The sequence below is a fragment of the Saccharomycodes ludwigii genome, chromosome II (assembly GCF_020623625.1).
Source record: "Saccharomycodes ludwigii strain NBRC 1722 chromosome II, whole genome shotgun sequence".
NCBI lineage: Eukaryota > Fungi > Ascomycota > Saccharomycetes > Saccharomycodales > Saccharomycodaceae > Saccharomycodes > Saccharomycodes ludwigii.
Window position 1 is genome coordinate 1 of NC_060201.1, and position 20087 is coordinate 20087.

General features: G+C 29.1%; 4 protein-coding genes across 4 annotated transcripts; 3 read left to right on the top strand and 1 right to left on the bottom strand.

Annotated features, from left to right (window-relative positions):
* Positions 1–3314: 3314 nt before the first annotated feature.
* On the top strand, positions 3315–7091 carry SCDLUD_001322 (uncharacterized protein; the record flags this gene model as incomplete). Its single annotated transcript, XM_046081368.1, has 1 exon — positions 3315–7091. One exon carries the CDS (start codon positions 3315–3317, stop codon positions 7089–7091), a length of 3777 nt encoding a protein of 1258 aa, XP_045935493.1.
* A 6526-nt stretch (positions 7092–13617) lies between these two features.
* SCDLUD_001323 (uncharacterized protein) lies at positions 13618–14055 on the top strand (the record flags this gene model as incomplete). The annotated part of the gene is made up of 1 exon (XM_046081539.1): positions 13618–14055. One exon carries the CDS (start codon positions 13618–13620, stop codon positions 14053–14055), a length of 438 nt encoding a protein of 145 aa, XP_045935494.1.
* Positions 14056–15562: 1507 nt separating this feature from the next.
* On the bottom strand, positions 15563–16888 carry SCDLUD_001324 (uncharacterized protein; the record flags this gene model as incomplete). The annotated part of the gene is made up of 1 exon (XM_046081540.1): positions 15563–16888. The coding sequence occupies one exon, from the start codon at positions 16886–16888 to the stop codon at positions 15563–15565; it is 1326 nt and encodes a 441-aa protein (XP_045935495.1).
* A 349-nt stretch (positions 16889–17237) lies between these two features.
* Positions 17238–18200, top strand: SCDLUD_001325 (uncharacterized protein; the record flags this gene model as incomplete). Its single annotated transcript, XM_046081541.1, has 1 exon — positions 17238–18200. One exon carries the CDS (start codon positions 17238–17240, stop codon positions 18198–18200), a length of 963 nt encoding a protein of 320 aa, XP_045935496.1.
* Positions 18201–20087: the final 1887 nt, after the last annotated feature.

Here is a 20087-nt window from a genome sequence, read left to right on the forward strand (position 1 = left end):
TACTCACCAATTCGACTCCCCACCTTCACACAAATATTATAATCCGAATACTTCATCATCCGAGTCAAATATTTATCCGAATACTTCATAATCCGACCAATTTATTTATCCGAATATTATAATCCGAGTACTTTGTAATCCGAGTCAAATATTTATCCGAATATTATAATCCGAATACTTCACAATCCGACCAATTTATTTATCCGAATATTATAACCCGAACACTTTGTAATCCGACTGAATTATTTATCCGAATATTATAATCCGAATACTTTGTAATCCGAGTCAATTATTTATCCGAATATTATAACCCGAATACTTCATAATCCGACCAATTTATTTATCCGAATATTATAACCCGAATACTTTGTGATCCGACCAATTTATTTATCCGAACAATATAACCCGAATACTTCACAATCCGACCAAAATATTTATCCGAATATTATAATCCGAATACTTCATAATCCGACCAATTTATTTATCCGAATATTATAATCCGAATACTTTGTAATCCGACCAATTTATTTATCCGAATATTATAACCCGAATACTTTGTAATCCGACCAAAATATTTATCCGAATATTATAACCCGAATACTTCATAATCCGACCAAACTATTTATCCGAATATTATAACCCGAACACTTTGTAATCCGATCGATTTATTTATCCGAATATTATAACCCGAATACTTCATCATCCGACCAATTTATTTATCCGAGTGTATATAACCCGAGTATCGTGTAAGCCGACTCAATTATTTATCCGAATACATATAACCCGAGTAATGGCTAATCCGACTATATTTATATTCACTATATCCTAATTATCCCAATATATTTCTACCACAAATGCTTTCTAATCTCATCAATATATATTTATACCCACACCCAATCTCTTTTAACCCTGCCCATATATTTCTAATCCAAACTCATTATACTCTCACCAATATATTTATCCCACATCCATTATAATCAAAATATACAAATTATCCCCAATATCTTCTAATTCCATCTCAATTATTCATCCAAATATACTCCCACTTATACCACCTTGCTAATCCCAATCATTTTCCACTTCTAATCTCATTAATCATCTTTATATTAAATATGTACTACATATATGAACTAACATATTAATAACTACAATAATATTATTATACTACATATATGAATTAATATATTTATAATCTCAACATTATTATAATACCACATATATTCATAACTACAATAATATTATTATACTAAATATATTTATAATCTCAACATTATTATTATACTACATATATAACAATCATCTTACTCTCATATTCATAATAATCATATTAATACCAATCTATATATAATAATAATATCTTTATAATAATCATCTTGTTCTAGTATTCATAATACCAACATTATTCTTATACTACATATATTTATAAGCTCAACAGTATTCTAATATTAAGTATATAATAATCAGCTTACTCTCATATTCATAATAATCATCTTAATTCCATATTCATAATCTCAATAATAATATTATACTAAAGATATAATAATCATCTTATCCTCATATTTATACTAATTATATCTTTATAATAATATTATTCCAATATCCATAATCCCTCCAATATTCTTATAATATTAATAATACCATTATAATAATCATCTTACCCTCATATTCATAATAATAACAATATCTTTATAACTATAATCTTCTTTTAATATTCATACTACCAACAATATTCCAATAATGACAGTAATCCATATATAATTATCATCTTACTTTTGTATTTATAACCTCAATAATATTCCAATAATGACAGTAATCCATATATAATTATCATCTTAATTCCATATTATCATTATAATTATAATAGCAATCCATATATAATAATAATCTTACCCTCATATTCATAATTACCCCAATAACATTATTATAATAATATCCTTCTTCTAGTTATAATACCAACAATATCTTTATAATAATCTTACTCTCACATTCATAATAGCAATCCATATACAATAATCATCTTACCCTCATATTCATAATTGTTGGACATTTGACATTGTCTGTCCAATAATTGAACCGTTTATTTCCCGATGGATTATCGGCAAAGAATATTATAAATGTTTAATATGGACTATCGAATAATTAGGGGTAATATTCCCGAAATTATATCGGTAATAATTTGATGACGTCATATTACACACTCAAGCCCCTATTTATGACGATATACCCGAACTGGTGTACCTTGATTGAAACAGGGAAATCAAGGTATATAAAGGACACAAAACTAAGAATTAAGAATATATTAATTAAAATTATTCCTTTATATAATTATATAGTTAGGAATTATATAAAGAGGAGAGCGAACAATTATTATAAAAGAGTAACTATTAGATATTAAGATGTCTAGTAACTTGAATAATAAGGCGGGTTTAATCGGTGACCCCGATTTTTCCCAATATGGTGATTTTGCCCAGGATAGTAATGTTGTCAAAGATGACAAGACTATCAAGAGATTATTATTAACTTCCTATTTCACAATTAATGAAAGAAATGTTCTGAGGAGCAATTTTAGAAGTTTCTGTAAAGTATTTTTAGATCTAGTTGCTAGCCGTGGCCTTGAATACATATTTGATGTTGGTCCAAACGGCGTTCGCCCTAGCAAAACTGTGATTAGATGTATAAATAACTTGTTTTACCAAAAGCAAGCTTATTTTCCCCGTGAATTTAAGGATTCGCAACCATATGATATGTTAGTTGAGTTGGCGAATGAGGATTCTGATGAAGATGATGAAGATAGCTATGACAGTATTTGTCGTGAGTGGAAAAAGTTACACTACGATGGTTCACAAAATGCTAAGATCTTCAAGAAAAGTTTATTGAGATTAGTTGCTAAAACCAAAGCATCCAGTGCACCAATGAGTGACTATGAAATAAAATACCGTCTCATTAAATCTTTGAAAGGAGCCTACGCTAACATTAGTGATTATATTGATTATCAGTATAATGGATTAGAAAGTGTCAAATTAGAAGACATATTGGATATCATTGTCAAACGGTATGATCAGTACAAAAAGACCAAGTCAGTAAGGTCAAGAGTTGATAATGAAGTTAAGGCTTATGGTCGTAGTCATAAACATGATGATTATGGATTCATGACCGAATCCAGTACCAAAGCAAAGGTAGTGTGTTACAGTTGTAACAAGGAGGGTCATTATAAAAATGAATGTCCTAGTCTTATTGTGAAAAAGGATAGTTCTAAATCTAATGCCTCGACACTTACCAAAGGTAAAGTTAAGCTGGTTAACAATCAGGAGAATATGACTAAAGTTAGTCGTATTGATGTTAATAATCAGGATGGTGAGACTGAGGAAGGTCTCACTGAAATTAGTCTTAGGCCTATCTGCACTAAGAAGGTTTTGAGAGTTGAAATTAAGAAATTTCCGAATATCTTGTATGATACGGGAGCTGATTTCTCTATTGTGAATAAAAGTTTATTGCACAATTTAAATAAAAACACACGTTTTTCGTTAACGGACTTCAATAAGAACATTATTGATGCTCCATATGTAGGCGACTTGTTCATGAATATCAATGGTAACGAGATTAAGTTTAGAGCTGTCGGAGTAACTAATGAATCTATGGATCCAGTTATCAGTAGGGCAAGCTTAAAGGAGTGCAATCTGATTGTAAATGAACAAGAATTATCCATAAAGAATGCTAAGGATAATAGTTTTGTTGGAAACTTGAAGGAAAGAGAACATTCAATTTACTTTCCTGGAAATTGGGTTGTTCCACCGAACAACATATCGGTGAGAACAGCAAAGTCTAAAGAAAAATTTAACCTGGATCACATACATGTTTTGTTAGGACACGTAAATGTTAAGGATCTACAAAGAAGCTTCAAGTCTGGTTGTTTGGTAGGTATTAACTACGATGATATTGACTGGTCGAATGTCAATAGTTTTGGTTGTGTGACGTGTATGCAAGGCAAATCCAGATATAAAAACCATATTATTGGTAGCAGAGCGATTGCCCAACAATATTATGAAGTCGGTGAGTACTTCCATTCAGATCTATTTGGATCTGTGAGTAATATTAAGAAAGGGTACTATCATTCGTTTATAAGCTTTACAGATGAAAAATCAAAGTTCAAGTTTGTTTATGGACTAAAGAGTAAATCTGCAGAAGCAATTTTAAAGGTGTTGAAGGTTTTCGTTCCGTATGTTGAAAAGCACCTTGGTAAATCAATCAAGTATATTCAAACAGATAACGGTTTGGAATACAAGAATAGATTGGTTATGGAATATTTGAGAAAATTTGGTATTAAATTACTAAATAATACAGCTGGTGACTCAAGAGGTAATGGTGTGGCCGAACGCCTCAATTTGACATTATTAAATGATGCTCGAACATTGATGGGGAATACCAATTTACCAAGACATTTGTGGTTTTATGCGGTATTATTTAGTTGTTATGTGAGAAATGGTATTATTGCAGCCAGCAACGATACAGGATGTTCTCCAAGAGAACTAATGTCTATACCAAAATTAAATGTCGCAAAGATTTTGCCATTTGGTAGTCATGTAATTTTACATCATCCTACTCATGACAAGATCGAGAAGAGAGGTTTAGATGCTTATGTTTTGGCACCATCTGAATCATCCTTTGGATATTTAGTATGGGTGCCATCCTTAATGAGAATAGTTGATAGTTCTAGTATTTCTCTATGTAAAAGTCCATTCAATAGTGGTGAATGTCAAGAAAATGTAATTGACGAATTTATTGATGAACTTATCTCCAAAGACGATTCATTGGATTCTAATAGAGTAGAACCATTAAGTAGTCAAACAAATGAAAGTCACAATGAAAGTGCAGAAGTAATACCTGCCACTGATCAGGATTCATCGGAACAAATTATTCCTATTATTACTGATTACTCACGTGAAGATTCACATGAGGAATATCAAGGGAATGAATATGATGGAGATACAGAAACTACTTCTGAAGAGGCACTTGATGTTGATGAGGCAAACACTGAGAGTAGTGTAAGAACAGATAGTGTTACTGACACTGAAGAATATGTACCAAGTGATGGTATTGATGTTGCAGTTGGTAGACCTCAGACTACCGTTAATAAGAATGAAAAAGAAGTCGATGATGTCGACATTAAATCCAATGAAGTCAATGAACATGCGAACACTGAATCTGTTTCTGATTCTAATTCTAAATCTGATTCTGATTCTAAATCTAAATCCGATTCTGATTCTGATTCTGATTCAGCTTCTAACTCTGAGAATGAATCATCAGATTCACCTCGTGTTATTGACAGTACCAATTGGGTTGTTCAGACTAACAACAAGAAAAGAAAAATGACCACCGAGGAAATATTTGCCTCCATTCAAGAGGATCCCTCAATGGTCACAGCCAGAAAAAGATTAAAGATTAGGTTAGCTAAGATTCTAGCAGTGATGGAATCAGCACGAAATAACTCTGCTGATGTCAAACATATACGTAATGAGACGTTATATTTGCACGAGGTTTATCGTCTTAGCGATCCTAACATTAAGAATCAATATTTAATGGCAATGCAGAAAGAAATTGAAGTATTAGAAGGTTCTAACACTTGGGATAGTGGGGAACCCATTCCGGTAGATAGTGTTGATCAATCAAAGATTGTGCCACTATTAATATTATTCAATGTCAAGCGATCTGGAAAGTATAAATGTCGTATTTGTGCGCGCGGAGATGTCCAGGATGCAACCACATACGAAGATTCTCTGAGCTCATCAAACTTAGCTCAGGATGGATTGATGTTTTTACTTAACATGGTTTTGACAAATAGTTGGCATTTGGGTCAATTGGATATTCAAGGCGCATACTTGAATGCTCCAATAAACACTGAATTGTATGTTAAGGCACCTAAGGTCTATGGATATAAGAACATGTTGTTCAAATTAAGAAAGAGTCTATATGGCCTACGCCAAAGTGGATATCTCTGGAACCAAGAGATCAGTAGTTTTCTAATCCAGATAGGTTTTCAAGAAATTGAATTTTGGCCTTCATTGTATCAAAAGAATTACGATGGTGTTGAAGGTATCAAGCACACCATTCTTTTGGGCCTATTTGTAGATGACATGGTGGTTGTCTCCTCCAAAGAATGTGATTTTAAAGAACTGGTTGCTATGTTGAATACGCGCTACACGGTTAAAACAGTCAATGATGGAGGTGAACCTATTTATGATATTCTTGGATTAGAAATAGAATATAAGGTTGGTAGTCATTTGTCAATGACTATGGGGAAGTCTTTGGAAGAAAAACTCCCAAAGTTAGGTTTCAATCTGAGTGATAAGGTTACAAGCTTACCCCTAGTTTACGACTTCAAGCTACCAGAGAAATTGAAAATTGACTCAGTAGACTTAGCTGAGAAAATACAAAAATGTAGAAAAGCTGTAGGATTGCTTAATTATGTTGTTGGCAAATATAGACCTGATATAAACTTCGTCGTAAATGTACTAGCAAGTTATCAGCTATATCCAACAGAAGAAATTATGAAATTGTTACACAAAACAATTAATTATTTGTGGGGGACGAGAAACCACAAATTAATTTGGAGATATGATGATATAATTAAAGGAAATTTTAAGATTATAGTAGATGCTTCACATGGTAATCGTGAAAAGTTTCAAAGTCAGTACGGCTACATGGTATACATGAACAATCTTCTTGTAGGATACAAAACAGGTACTACAAGCATTGCATGTATGTCATCTACTGAAGCCGAGACATATGTAGTAAACGAGGCATCCTTGAAGTTTGAATACTGGATCCCATTACTAGAAGAATATTATTCTGAGATAACTAAAGAATTGTATTGTGACAATCAATCAGCAATAAAATTGTGTAAAGCTGATACTTTTGTTAAATTTCGAGATAAATTTCATGGAATCAGAGCATATAGAGCTAGACAACAAATGAGAAATATTGGATTTGATTTAAAATTTGTTGAATCTAAGTCAAATCCGGCTGATGTGTTAACGAAATTTGCTCCACATAAGGATAATATTAAACTGTTTATGAAAAATTTTGAGTATTGATTTTCATCAATATGGGGGATGTTGGACATTTGACATTGTCTGTCCAATAATTGAACCGTTTATTTCCCGATGGATTATCGGCAAAGAATATTATAAATGTTTAATATGGACTATCGAATAATTAGGGGTAATATTCCCGAAATTATATCGGTAATAATTTGATGACGTCATATTACACACTCAAGCCCCTATTTATGACGATATACCCGAACTGGTGTACCTTGATTGAAACAGGGAAATCAAGGTATATAAAGGACACAAAACTAAGAATTAAGAATATATTAATTAAAATTATTCCTTTATATAATTATATAGTTAGGAATTATATAAAGAGGAGAGCGAACAATTATTATAAAAGAGTAACTATTAGATATTAAGATGTCTAGTAACTTGAATAATAAGGCGGGTTTAATCGGTGACCCCGATTTTTCCCAATAATAATAATAATAATATTATCATAATAATACTAATTTCATATTCATTATACCAACAATATTATTATATTAATACTAATCCATATATAATAATCATCTTACTCTCTTGTTCATAATAATAGTAATATCTTTATAATAATAATCTTAATTTCATATCTATACTATTAATAATATCATTATACTAATAATCTTAATTCCATATTAATAATACCAACAATATTATTATAATCATCCTCCTCTTATATTTATACTCATAACTATATCCTTATAATAATTCACATACTAATTCTAATCCATATATAATACTCATCTTATTCTTATACTTATAATCTCAATAATATTCTTATACTCATTATATAATAATTATTCATAATATATTTATAATACTAATAATATTATTATAATAATACTATTTCATATTTATAATAATAATAATAATATCATTATAATTATAATCTTCTTCCAATATCCATAATCACAATAATCCTAATCCATATCTAACCATCTTATTCTAATACTTGTAATCCCAATGATATTCTTATACTATATATATTCTTCCAATATCATTATAGTAATAATATCCTATATATAATACTTATCAATCAACTGTTATTATCCATACATCATAATTATTAATTCATACTTATACTCTCAATAATATTTCCAATTTCAATATTATAAATATCTTATTATACTTATAATATTAACAAGTTATTTATATTATATCTATAATAGTTATCCCTACTATATTTATAATTCATATATAATAATTATTCAATTATACTACTTATATATTTATAACTATCATATACTAATAATACATATATTATAATTATAATATACTTATACAACTCATATATTTATTATCTTACTATACTTTGATTATAATATTTCTATACTATATATATTTATAATTCATATATACTTACATTACTTGGTTATTTATAATATAAATACATAATTATAATATACCTACTCTCATAATATAATAATTATTCCCACTATACTTATAATTCATATATACTTATACCACTCATCATATAATAATTATTCCTAATATATTCATATTCCACATATATTTATAATCTAAATCAACTAATAACTTATCAACATCCATCCATTCATAATAATTATCCCACTAATCTTATAATAATAATATGTTTGTTATATTCATATCCTTATACTATATATATATATAAATTGATAATCTCAATCAAATAATCCTCCATTTATATTTATAATAATCATCCATTCATATTCATATTCATATCCTCCATTAATATTTATAATAATGTCATAATAACTTTCCATCCATCTTTATAATCAAAATAAATTCTCATAACTATAATACTCTGAATGTCTCACTATAATTATCCTCCATATATATTTATTGTATCACTCCAATAATCATTCTACTAATCGTATCTCCAATTCATATTTATAATTATCATCCATTCATATTCATATTCATATCCTCCATTAATATTCATAATAATGTCATAATAACTATCCATTCATCTTTATAATCAAAATAAATTCTCATAACTGTAATACTCTAGATATCTCAATATAATTATCCTCCATATATATTTATTGTCTCACTCCAATAATTATTCTACTATATTTATAATACCAATATCATACTCCCAATAACATCTACAATCATATCATAATAACTATCCATCCATCTTTATAATCAAAATAAATCCTTATAACTATAATACTCTGAATGTCTCAGTATAATTATCCTCCATATATATTTATTGTCTCACTCTAATAATCATTCTACTAATCATATCCCCAATTTGTATTTATAATAATCATTCATATTCATATTCATATTCATATTCTCAATATCATTTATAATCATGTCTCACCACTCTTATACTCTATACCCTAGTCGTCTCATTCTACATTTATAATCATATCCAATACTTATCCTCCAAATATCTTTATTGTCTAACTCCACTTCTATTCCATATATATCAATAGTTATACCAATCTACTTGTCACCTTAATATACTAATTATTCAAATATATTCATAATCCCAATCTAATAATTATCTCATTAGAATAACTATTCTAATATACTTATACTATCCGTATAATAATTATCCAAATATATCAATAATCATTGTATCATGGTCGATATGTTTTTATAATCTCAATATCCAATAACTCCACACTATCTATAATCCAATTCCAATTATACTAATAATATATCAATAACTCAAACATACTTCTAATCATACTCCATCTAGAATCCCTCATCATATTCAAGCCAAATATCTCCAATATATAATTGTTATTGTTCAGATGAAACCTGATCTGAAGTATTATTATTGTTGGAATTGTAGGGATGGGACATTCTTTGTAGATTAATTGTGAAACTGTTATGTTGTAGTAAATGTATATACTTGATTATAGTATTATTACTGAGTGTTCTCTTCTATTATTTATAATTATACAAAATATATAAAAATGTGTTTTATTTGTTCTATTCTCGTTATTTTGTGTCCATTTATATATCTCGATTTTTCTGCTTCAACCAAACAATATCAGTTCCTGAATTGTCGCTAGATGATTTTAAGTAAACAACTTTCAGCGATACTTAATTACCGATGATTCCTTATCGAATTCTTATGTTGATAAGCTTTAAGTAAACAAGTTGTCGGGATTTAATTTCCTCAATATTTAAATTATAATTATAGCTTGTTGATTAGTATATTTCCCAATTTGGTATTTGATTCCAATAATATTTCCTTATCTGGAATCTGGTTCCAGCACAAATGTTTAGTAAATTTAATTCCCTATTGGAATTTGGTTCCAACAGTTATTTCATTCATAATCCTAACATACCCACATTTCCCAATACACAATATCAACTCACTTATCATCCAAGTACATTTCTAATCCAAATATATAAATCCTCACAACTCACTTGTAATATAAATACGATAGTAATCATAATATAACTAATAATCTCACCCTATTTATAATTCAATAAATAAATAATCCCAATACTCTAGTAATTCCATCTCAATTCTGATCCTATTATACTAATTTCCTCGTCATATCTATAAATATACTAATACTCCCATCATAATTATAATCCTAACTCTAATCCCATCATACTTTTGATACTATTTATAATCCCATCATTCATAATAATTGCATCTATTAAATATATCATCTATCAAAATATCTCATCACCTAACAAGATAACAAAATAAAAATAAATCCTACTTTCTCCACAACTCAACTCAATTATCCACCACTATAACTCCAACCTGTTTGTCAAACACTCCACTTATCCTCTCAATATAACTACCACTAATAATATTATCATATCCTTGTCTCTTTGTTTGTTTTTTTTACCCAATGTGTTCTTGTATCTTGTATATTATCCAATTCATTCCTCATATCATATGCCTTTTAATTAAAGAATCAGCCATATCAATGATAATCACTAGCTCTAATATAAACCTGTAAATTTATATTCCAAGCATAATCCATACAACTCAACTCATCATTTCTTAACAACTATAATAACTTATCAACCAAAGAAAAAAAAAATTATTTTTTTAACAAATCTTACACGTGCAAAAAAAAACACAACTTATTATCCGACAAAAAAAAAATATTTTTTTAACAAATCTGATCCGCGCAAAAAGCACAACGTGATCAAACAAGAACACACACGAATTAAGCTACAACAGTCACATGATTATTTTCACAAATTATCAACTGAGAAAGGAAAAAAAAAAAAAAAAAAAGAAAGAAAAAAAGGAAAAAAGAAAAAAATTTTTTTTTAAGAAATCACACCCACACAGAAAACCATTAAACATAATCAACCAAATACAACCCAACTCAAAACTCAAATATCCTAATAATTCCTACAAATAAAATAAAATCTAAAACAAAATATCTACTACAATCACTCACTTACTCACTTGCTCGAATAAATCCTGACTAAATTTAAAAAAAAAAAAAATAAAAAAAAAACGTGATCTTTCCTTCTTCTTTCAAACACTCTCCATAATGTAATCCACCTATCAACCCTGTCTTTTTTATTTTAAATTGTTGTAAACTCTAATAATCTTCTTGGTTCATGTTAATTTACTTGTTATTCTGTGTATTTTACTTGTTTCTTATTACATATACACTTTGTACAATGAATGTAATCAAGTTGTGTAATGTGCTAATTGAAATACAACTTTTTCTTTATTTGCCACCCGCTTCTTTTACATCGTGAAAATATTTGGTGCCCAATCCAATCTCGTATAAATAACTCGCTTGTTTTTTTATTATTTTTTTTTTTATTTGGTAGTTGTACGCCTTCTCAATGCGTCGCTTTCTGTGAGTTCAATTAATATTTTTTTTCGCGTTTATTACTGTGTCGTATATTTTCTTCTTGATTGTATTTGTTTGCTTGTTATACGTTCATTATGCAGCAGTAGCAATCTAATCCCATCGCGCGTATCTCCTAATAAATAATTTCAAAAAGTAAATATTAATTTTCAATGAAACAAAATATTTTTTTGTATAATCCACGTGATCCTATTTTCCCAATCTATAAATTACTAAACGAGAAATAAAAACAAAAATATTATTTTTTTTTTAACAAATCCGATCAGCGCGGTAAACACAACTAACTAAGAAGAAGGAACACTGCTACAGCTCTAACACACAAATAACCCCCATTAATAATTTAATAAATCCTACTCGCCCAAAAAAAAAAAAAAAAGTTACATTCTTGAATAAAAATTAAATTAAATAAAAATAATCATACACTGTGTCCAACAATAACTCACTCACATAAATTTTAATTAAATAATTTATTTTTATTTTTTTACCAAATAGATTGTATTTAGTGCATATATGTGTAACAACTATCGTAATATAATTTTATTTATCTTTTTTTTTTTTTGTTCAATTTATTTATCCAATTTACAATCCAACCTCCTTGTACGATTAAAATATTACTCACACTGATATAAAGCGCTCGCTTTTTTTTTTTTTTTTTTTTTTTTTGACATCAAATGTATCACGTGGTTAAAAAAGACGACTCGCTTTCATTTCTAGTTTATATTTTTTTTTTCCTTTTTTTTTTTTTTTTAAATCTTCGTCCGAGACAAAACACGCCTCGATTTCTTATCATGTGCGACTCGACGCGTTACATTCTGATATATTCGTCATCTCGTTTATTTCTATTTTCCTTTTTTTTTATCCTAAATTCTATACGCGCAAAAAAATAAAATAAAAAAAATATATATCACAATTAAGTACAAATCTTATCTTTAGCAATCAACTATTTACATAATTGTTTTTTAATTTTTTTTTATTTTTTTATTTTTTTTATTTTTTTTATTTTTTTTATTTTTTTTATTTTTTTACTTAATTATTATGTATAAAATAGCAAATAAACACTATAAGACACAGAGTTATTCCCAATAATGCATAAACCATCAATTGGGATGTAAGTAACACTAGTACATGTTTTTTCTTGTAATTAATTTAAGGCATGTTTTATAATCACAACAATAATAATAATATTTACTACTAGTTATCATTCGGATAATCTCTTCGATTGACTATCCATAGAATATCGGCATGAAAAGCACTTTTTCCCTGATCGAGTATTTCTGCGCGTCCTTAAAACCGCGTCCAGCTTATGCGTCCATTTCTTAGTCCGTTTAATATCATTACCGCTTTTTTGACTCACTACCCCGCATATTTTTTTTTCCTTCGCAAATCACGGAATTAAAAACAAATATTCAGTTCTTATCGTTATCGGCGATCTGATTCCATCCTATAAGCTATTTGGCACTAAATAATTTATTGAAATCCAAACTCGTTAATAATCATGATAACAATTAAATTGAGCAAAATAGTAACGAAAAAAAAAAAACTATAAATAAATGAACCCTTCTATATTTTTTTTTCCTTTTTTCTCCCTTAGTGCTATGTTATTTTTTGCTCAAATAATAAAAGTTAGCAATCCAAATATATATGTATATATAAAAAACAAGAAAAATATACACGCAGAAAAAGTTGAAAAATATAAAATACACCACAAAATACTCATAATAATGACTCCTACTGATAAAAAGTCCTACGTTTTTCAGTGCAAAATTAACGAAAAACCTGCCCAAGCTATAGCCGGTAAAGGCACTCGTATCACCATTGAAAAAGATGGTAAAATATATAGTGATATTATTGATGCCGTTACTGGTGCTGCTGTTGGTGCTTTAGGGTGGGGTGATGAAGACATCGTCGATATTATTACTGAAGCCGCCAAGACCTCTACCTATTCTTTCCCATCTTTGATTGGTAACAAACAATCCGAAGAACTGGCTAAATTTTACATCGACAATTCCCCAAAGGATGCATTTGCTTCTGCTTTATGGTGTTGCTCTGGTTCGGAAGCTAATGAAAGTTGTATGAAAATCATGTACCAGTACTGGTTAGAACGTGGCAAGACAAAAAAAACAAAATTTATTGTTCAGATGAAACCTGATCTGAAGTAATATTATTGTTGGAATTGTAGGGATGGGACATTCTTTGTAGATTAATTGTGAAACTGTTGTGTTGTAGTAAATGTATATACTTGATTATAGTATTATTACTGGGTGTTCTCTTCTATTATTTATAATTATACAAAATATATAAAAATGTGTTTTATTTGTTCTATTCTCGTTATTTTGTGCCCATTTATATATCTCGATTCTTCTGCTTCAACCAAACAATATCAGTTCCTGAATTGTCGCTAGATGATTTTAAGTAAACAACTTTCAGCGATACTTAATTACCGATGATTCCTTATCGAATTCTTATGTTGATAAGCTTTAAGTAAACAAGTTGTCGGGATTTAAGTTCCTCAATATTTAAATTATAATTATAGCTTGTTGATTAGTATATTTCCCAATTTGGTATTTGATTCCAATAATATTTCCTTATCTGGAATCTGGTTCCAGCACAAATGTTTAGTAAATTTAATTCCCTATTGGAATTTGGTTCCAACAACTATAATCAAGTATATAACTTTACTAAACACACAGTTTCACAATTAATCTAAAAAGAATGTCCCATCCCTACAATTCCAATAATAATAACACTTCAAATCAGGTTTCATCTAAATAGTTCGCTACTTATTATATAATTCCTCCAATAGTTTCTTATATAAGAAGTACCATCTCCATACATATTTATTTTCAATATTGTTGTTTTTTATATACATCAAACTATATTTGTAATTCAATTAATTATTGGGGTGCAATTTTAGTTATTGGGGTGCAAGTCCAGATAGGATGGGCATCCTTCAAAAATTGGACGGCATTGTCAAATATCCAATAATAATAAATTTCAAGGCTAATAATCTTGTAACATATTGCTGTTACTGTTACATTAATTCATTGTTGTATAATTCTCCAGTTATGTTTTCAGAAGGGTGTATTAATTCTTTTATATGTTGTATGTTAGATATCTAGTAAATTTAATTCGTCATTGGGATTTGCTTCCAATAAATAAATTAGTAACAATTTGCTTATCAGACATTTCTAATAATATCTAATACATCCAAATGAAGGGAAAATATTAATGATATAAAAAGGACACATAAATAAATATTGAGAATATAATAAATAAAATACATCTTATACATTTTGTATAATCATAAGTAATAGAAGAGAACACTCAGTAATAATACTATAATCAAGTATATACATTTACTACAACATAACAGTTTCACAATTAATCTACAAAGAATGTCCCATCCCTACAATTCCAACAATAATAATACTTCAGATCAGGTTTCATCTGAACACCTTGATTTCCCTGTTTCAATCAAGGTACACCAGTCCGGGTATATCGTCATAAATAGGGGCTTGAGTGTGTAATATGACGTCATCAAATTATTACCGATATAATTTCGGGAATATTACCCCTAATTATTCGATAGTCCATATTAAACATTTATAATATTCTTTGCCGATAATCCATCGGGAAATAAACGGTTCAATTATTGGACAGACAATGTCAAATTTCCAACACTAACTTTGGGAGTTTTTCTTCCAAAGACTTCCCCATAGTCATTGACAAATGACTACCAACCTTATATTCTATTTCTAATCCAAGAATATCATAAATAGGTTCACTTCCATCATTGACTGTTTTAACCGTGTAGCGCGTATTCAACATAGCAACCAGTTCTTTAAAATCACATTCTTTGGAGGAGACAACCACCATGTCATCTACAAATAGGCCCAAAAGAATGGTGTGCTTGATACCTTCAACACCATCGTAATTCTTTTGATACAATGAAGGCCAAAGTTCAATTTCTTGGAAACCTATCTTAATGCAGATAGGCCTAAGACTAATTTCAGTAAGACCTTCCTCAGTCTCACCATCCTGATTATTAACATCAACACGACTAACTTTAGTCATATTCTCCTGATTGTTAACCAGCTTAACTTTACCTTTGGTAAGTGTCGAGGCATTAGATTTAAAACTATCCTTTTTCACAATAAGACTAGGACATTCATTTTTATAATGACCCTCCTTGTTACAACTGTAACACACTATCTTTGCTTTGGTACTGGATTCGGTCATGGATCCGTAATCATCATGTTTATGACTACGACCATAAGCTTTAACTTCATTATCAACTCTTGACCTTACTGACTTGGTCTTTTTGTATTGATCATACCGTTTGACAATGATATCCAATATGTCTTCTAATTTGACATTTTCTAATCCATTATACTGATAATCAATATAATCACTAATGTTAGCGTAGGCTCCTTTTAAAGATTTAATGAGACGGTATTTTATTTCATAGTCACTCATTGGTGCACTGGATGCTTTGGTTTTAGCAACTAATCTCAATAAACTTTTCTTGAAGATCTTAGCATTTTGTGAACCATCGTAGTGTAACTTTTTCCACTCACGACAAATACTGTCATAGCTTTCTTCATCATCTTCATCAGAATCCTCATTCGCCAACTCAACTAACATATCATATGGTTGCGAATCCTTAAATTCACGGGGAAAATAAGCTTGCTTTTGGTAAAACAAGTTATTTATACATCTAATCACAGTTTTGCTAGGGCGAACGCCGTTTGGACCAACATCAAATATGTATTCAAGGCCACAGCTAGCAACTAGATCTAAAAATACTTTACAGAAACTTCTAAAATTGCTCCTCGGAACATTTCTTTCATTAATTGTGAAATAAGAAGTTAATAATAATCTCTTGATAGTCTTGTCATCTTTGACAACATTACTATCCTGGGCAAAATCACCATATTGGGAAAAATCGGGGTCACCGATTAAACCCGCTTTATTATTCAAGTTACTAGACATCTTAATATCTAATAGTTACTCTCTTATAATAATTGTTCGCTTCCTCCTTTATATAATTCATAACTACATAATTATATAAAGGAATAATTTTAATTAATATATTCTTAATTCTTAGTTTTGTGTCCTTTATATACCTTGATTTCCCTGTTTCAATCAAGGTACACCAGTTCGGGTATATCGTCATAAATAGGGGCTTGAATGTGTAATATGACGTCATCAAATTATTACCGATATAATTTCGGGAATATTACCCCTAATTATTCGATAGTCCATATTAAACATTTATAATATTCTTTGCCGATAATCCATCGGGAAATAAACGGTTCAATTATTGGACAGACAATGTCAAATGTCCAACATTATCGCATCTGTTAATGAGCATTATCCCGATTTTAAAAACATTATTTTGTACCAAAACAGTGGTAAGTTAAATGTTGACTTCGAAAAAATCTATGAAGTTATCATAAATTTATATGAAGAAAAAGAATGGAAACCAATCAAGGCAAAATTGGTACCGGGTATTAAACAGTACAAAGAATTTAAGTTTGAATATGGGGGTACCAAGTACATGCTCGTCAATAAACGAACAATCAGTAATGAAGAAATCCAAATGAACTCATTAACCGATTCGACTACGTTAAAACAACAAGTTTTGAAAAATGAAAATTTTAAAAATTTTGCTGTTGATGTTTTGAAGTTTGTCACAGTTTCTACCTCCTCTAGAGTCAAAAATGAATTTGTTGAGACTTTTTCAAAAACTCTTGACAATATCCATCAGGTATCAAGATTTATTTATGAACATAAAGACAAGAAAACTGTTGCTGTTTCTTTTGAAGAATCCAAATTACGTCACTATCTTTCTGAATGGAAATTAGATTTATTAAGAAGCCATAAAAATAAGGATGGTTATGTTCAAATCGGCTATGATCAACTGATTGCTCTTTTGCGTGCTACAGTTAAGTCTGTTAATAAACAACGTCAACAGAAAGAAGAGGCCGCTCGTAAGTTAATGGAAGAAACTATTTCAGCTGCTGTTACAGAACATGAACAATTGGTTTCAGATCTTGCTCCTTTTCATACTATTCTACAATTGAATGGATCTTACCTCAAACAATCTAGCGTCATTCAAGCTAAAGCGAAAGACGAATGGCTCAAGCAACCTAGAGATGCGAGAAAAGAAGGGTTTGATGCGTGGGCTCAGGCATGGTGGTGTGAAAATAAAGCAGATGCTATTATGATCGAGTTCGACAAATTAGCTAAAGATTCGACATTAGGTGCGTTTCTTGCAAAACAAAATGCGTTTCAAGAGTAACCATCTATTGTGGTTTTTTAAATATAAACCAGCAATTGCTTGTTATGGTTGTAGTTTCAATAAAGAAAAGAAAAAAAATATAAAAAAAAAAAAAATATAAAAAATTAAAAATAATACAAAAAAAAAATAAAACATACTCCTGTTGGAACTATATTCCAATAGGGAATTTAATTAAGCAACAAAGTTTTTCAAGCACGCTTCATGTTTTGAGGCGCATTTTTAGGAGGCACAGTCAAGTTTGGTAAAGCATTTCAGGATTTAAGATGGCAATAAAAAAAGAGCGAACAATAAATTGGAACATATAATTTGTGATATGTAAATGAAAATTAGGAAAATGAAAAAAAAATATTTCTCATATAATTATGTAGCTATAAATAAGAGAAGAGATCACTCAGTAAAAATACTACAATCAAGTATATAACTTTACTAAACACACAGTTTTATAGTTGATATACAAAGATTGTCCCATCCCTACAATTCCAATAATAATAATAATAACACTTCAGATCCGGTTTCATCTGAATACAAATATTTGTTATTTTTGACTTCAAGAGATGATTGGATTGTACGAATATAGAAAGCAAGATGTATCTAAAAACCATCATATATAAAAACACTATTAAGTATCTATATAATAGTAAAAAAAAAATGAAAGGTTGACTTTTTATAAATTTTAAATCGTAATATGTTTATGTAAATATGGTAGTTATTAGTTTTGTGCTGGTTTGATTTATACATGCATAATGTTAAAATCTTATAACTGAAAATAAATAAACAAATTTACTCATTTTATACGATTTGTTATTAAAAAAAGTGAAGCCCTAAAACGTAAAAGTCAAAAAAAACAGAGTCAAACAATTAGAGGTTAAGAAATAGGATCAAAAAAATAGTGTCCAGATGTTAGGGTCAAACATTTAAAGCCCTAAAAAAATAAAATCCAAAAAATAAAATTCAAAAAATAAAATCCAAAACATATAATCCAAAACATATAATCCAAAACATATAATCCAAAAAATAAAGCCCTAAAAAAAACATCAGAAAAAGTGAAATCATGCAGTCCGAAAATAACATATATCCCGATATGCCATCACTGCCATTCAAAGCTTAACCCGAGTTTCATCCTTATCTTATCTCAAAAAAAAATTTAAAAAAAAAAATCTAATCTTTCATTCAATCTTTTCCATCCCCACTTTCAACAACAACAACAACAACAACCAAGATAAACTACAATAACTCTGCCAAACAACTTTTAACTTTTGTACAATCTTATATTCTGTATGTCTTGTCTATATAAATTACTATTCCAATTTAATATTTAACCAGAATAACACAAATCTATATACACTTTGCCATGTCTATACAACCTTATCGATAAACAATTTACTCCTTTTTTTTTTATTTTTATCTAGAGCACGTGATTGACAACGTAACTACTTTTTTTTTATTTTTTTTTTTTGGTTGCATAAACGCATCTTCCATTTCGAGTTGCTACTACCACTACTACTACAAAAAAAAGAAACAGTATCAATCATTTGAACAGAAAAAAAAACCCCCCCAAATCTTTACACAATTACTTTAATTCATACACACCTTTTTTATATTAGAATAACCTATACAAAAAAAAATATACAAACTGCCTGTGCAACAAATTCCAAATTCTTTGATGGAGATTTATGGCGGCCTGCCAATTTTGTGAACATATAGTTGATCTGAGTATTCTGTATTTTGTGAGCGTATGCATATTAAATCCATTTCAATCCTCAATATCACACACCAAATTTACTTCCAGCATCAGAATGTAGAAATATAAATTGATAATACAAGCATTTAACCAATAGAAATTTTCACAGGTTTTTTAATGGAATTTACGTTTCTAGCTTGTGTTTA